At 31.0% G+C, this 2,761-nt stretch overlaps 1 protein-coding gene across 1 annotated transcript; it reads right to left on the reverse strand.

Annotated features, from left to right (window-relative positions):
* Positions 1-1,662: 1,662 nt before the first annotated feature.
* LOC142240509 (MIT domain-containing protein 1-like) lies at positions 1,663-2,505 on the reverse strand. The gene has a single exon (XM_075312205.1). It carries the CDS (start codon positions 2,433-2,435, stop codon positions 1,737-1,739), a length of 699 nt encoding a protein of 232 aa, XP_075168320.1. The 5' UTR covers positions 2,436-2,505; the 3' UTR covers positions 1,663-1,736.
* Between the last annotated feature and the right edge of the window lie 256 nt (positions 2,506-2,761).

The raw sequence follows: 2,761 nt of genomic DNA on the forward strand, positions 1-2,761 counted from the left end.
AAAAATTTTCCAAACAAAATTTTGTACAAGAATGATATGTTTTCTATAAAAATAAAATATTGACAAAATTTCTAATAGAAATAAAATTGTAAAAGTTTTCTATGGAAAAAAAATTGTTGACAAAATTTCCTGTAAAAATAAAATGTTGACAAAATTTTCTATAGAAACATAATTTTCAAAAAAAATTTCTATAACAATAAAATTTTGACAAATTCTATTGACAAAAATTACTATAAAATAAAATTTTTACAAAATTTTCTATAGAAATAAAATTTTACAAAATAAGATTTTTTAAATCTAAACAATCTAATTTAGCACCTTTTGGCTTCGAAAAGTTCATTTTTAATTAATTTTTAATACTTTTTCGTTAACATCATTTGTCATTCCTGGTCCCTTGACATTGAGCCTAACATGGAATCGAGCAGCACCCAGTGATAACAGAGAAGTTCACCTCTGTGGTATCACAATGGACTGAATAGTCTAAGTGAGCCTGATACATCGAACTGCCACCTAACCTAAGCATATAAAAGTTACAAAAATATTAAAAAAAAAATAAAAAACAGCGATTTGGAACCACTGGTCAACGTCCATTACAGCGGTCAACACCATTATCATCGGAGGGCCTAGAGTTCTGGAGACTAATCGACCAAATTCGATAACTGGCCACTTTTGTACCAACGAAGCAACTCTTTGACTCTTTCCAATCAAACTTTTTTGTGCATCGGTGAGCTTTTTCCCCTTTTGGATCTTTCATTTTTACGGTTCGGTTCTCGCGTTTTTTTAGCCTTCGAGCCAGTTTTCTACCACTGCGGCGAGGATTTCGATAATGTACACCGAAAAAAAAAGTGAACTCTTTTATAGGAAGAATGAACTATTTCGCACGAAAATTGAACTAAATTTTACTCCACATTTTGAGATTTCCATAAAGGGTTGTTAAAACCAGAAAAACTTAATGCCCTGTTGTACTTTTTAACTGTAGTTCACGAAATTACATCCACTCATAGAAGAAAAAATTAACCAAAAGTAAAAAAAAAATCATTGGTGCCAAATCATGACCAATTTAACCATGCAGTAGTTCATTCTTCTTATTATTGGGAATTGTACGAAAATCTTCATTTTCTTTAGTTCATATTGAACTTATGTGTACGGCCATTGAACTTTATACTCACCTTAAGTTCATAAAATTTTTGAGATATACTTAAAAAATGTAACATTTTATTAAGCTGTGGAGAATTTCGAAAAAAAATAATAAAATTTAAATACTAGCAAATAAATTTTTTCCAATAAAAATAAGTTAAATTTTGCGTAAGTTTAACAACGGAAAATTTTTCTGTGTACAGTCGTTACTTCTCGGATAATTTCTGGATTCATTAACGTTTTTATCGTTCAGTATCATCGTAACGAGCAATGGTACGAGCAACAACAAATTTATTCAGATTTAAATACTGGAGGGCTCTAACGATAGCCGTTTGTGATTTTCCAGCTACATATAAAGCCATCACACTACCATGCTTGAATTCTAGCACGAATAAATGAAATAGTTCAAAATGCTTTGGTTGAACTTGTAAACAATACAATAAACTATCATTGAAATAAATCTGTTAGCTGTCAGACAATCAGTTTAGAAATGATAGCAACCTTAGAAATGTAATCAAAAAAGTCTTATTTTCTACATTTACTTTATTAGTTACTCTAAGAAAAATGAATAAATTTTAAATAATTACTTGAAAAATTTATTAAATAGACATTTTATCTAAAGAAGTCCAAATATCCACATCCGTTTTCAAACATTCACGAAAATCATATTCAAACTGACCCAAGGCATATTCGGCTCGTGGTGGTTTATAAATATGTAGACCACGGCCAATTTTTATAACATAACCACTTGAGAGGACAATTTTCCGATCATGAAGGAACTCATTTCTCTCAATATCGAGATGTATGGATCTCGTTGACAAATCTTTGCGTATGTCTTCTAACATTGGGTAATTACCCACACGCTTTGTTATCAATTTTATGAATTTAATCTTGGGACTTTTTTTCACAGCTAATTCGAACAACATTACAAGGTTTTTGAATTGATAGTCTTGATGGAGGTAAGGTTCCGCCACATATAATTCTTTAACATCTGTGGTCATATACTTTCCGAAAAGGCTGTTAAAACTATGACCGATGGAATTTTGTTCTATTGATATATTTTCCAAAATTCTTCCTGGTTCTATTCGCTGCTTAATCCGCTCATTTACCCTTTTGGCTTGATCCATGTACTGGAGAGTCCATTCATAGCATTTTTTTCTGGTTTTGATATTCAATCCATCATCATCTAATAAGGCCACTAGTTTTGGTATGCCACGATTATATAGCCATTTAGCTTCGAAAATGAGATCATTGTTCTGACAAAGGATGGCTTTTGTGAAAATTTCCTTTAAATCCATCGTTTGTGTAAATAATTTTGATAAACAAACAATTTATTATGATTTTAAATGAGAATGAATGAAAATTTAATATTTTCTCTATAGTCTATGGTGATATATGTATTGCTGGGAATCCCCTTAATTTATATTTATTTTATAAAGGTAGTTTCATGGAAACGCCTCATTAAAATTTTTTCATTGCTTTCACCCTATGCATTTCCTTCAAACAGAAAGGCTCTAAAGTGATATCAACAGACAGACAGGCGGAAATCGTCGATATTTCGAAGTGTTTCAGACAGAATGACGAACTTTTATACCCCAATCCACGGTAGCCACTCCAGCCAAAA

This window comes from Haematobia irritans, chromosome 5 (genome assembly GCF_050003625.1).
Source record: "Haematobia irritans isolate KBUSLIRL chromosome 5, ASM5000362v1, whole genome shotgun sequence".
Classification (NCBI taxonomy): domain Eukaryota; kingdom Metazoa; phylum Arthropoda; class Insecta; order Diptera; family Muscidae; genus Haematobia; species Haematobia irritans.

What these genes read in the sequence shown, in the direction of transcription:
- LOC142240509 (XM_075312205.1), bottom strand. Translation starts at nt 2,435, where the DNA reads ATGGATTTAAAGGAAATTTTCACAAAAGCCATCCTTTGTCAGAACAAT.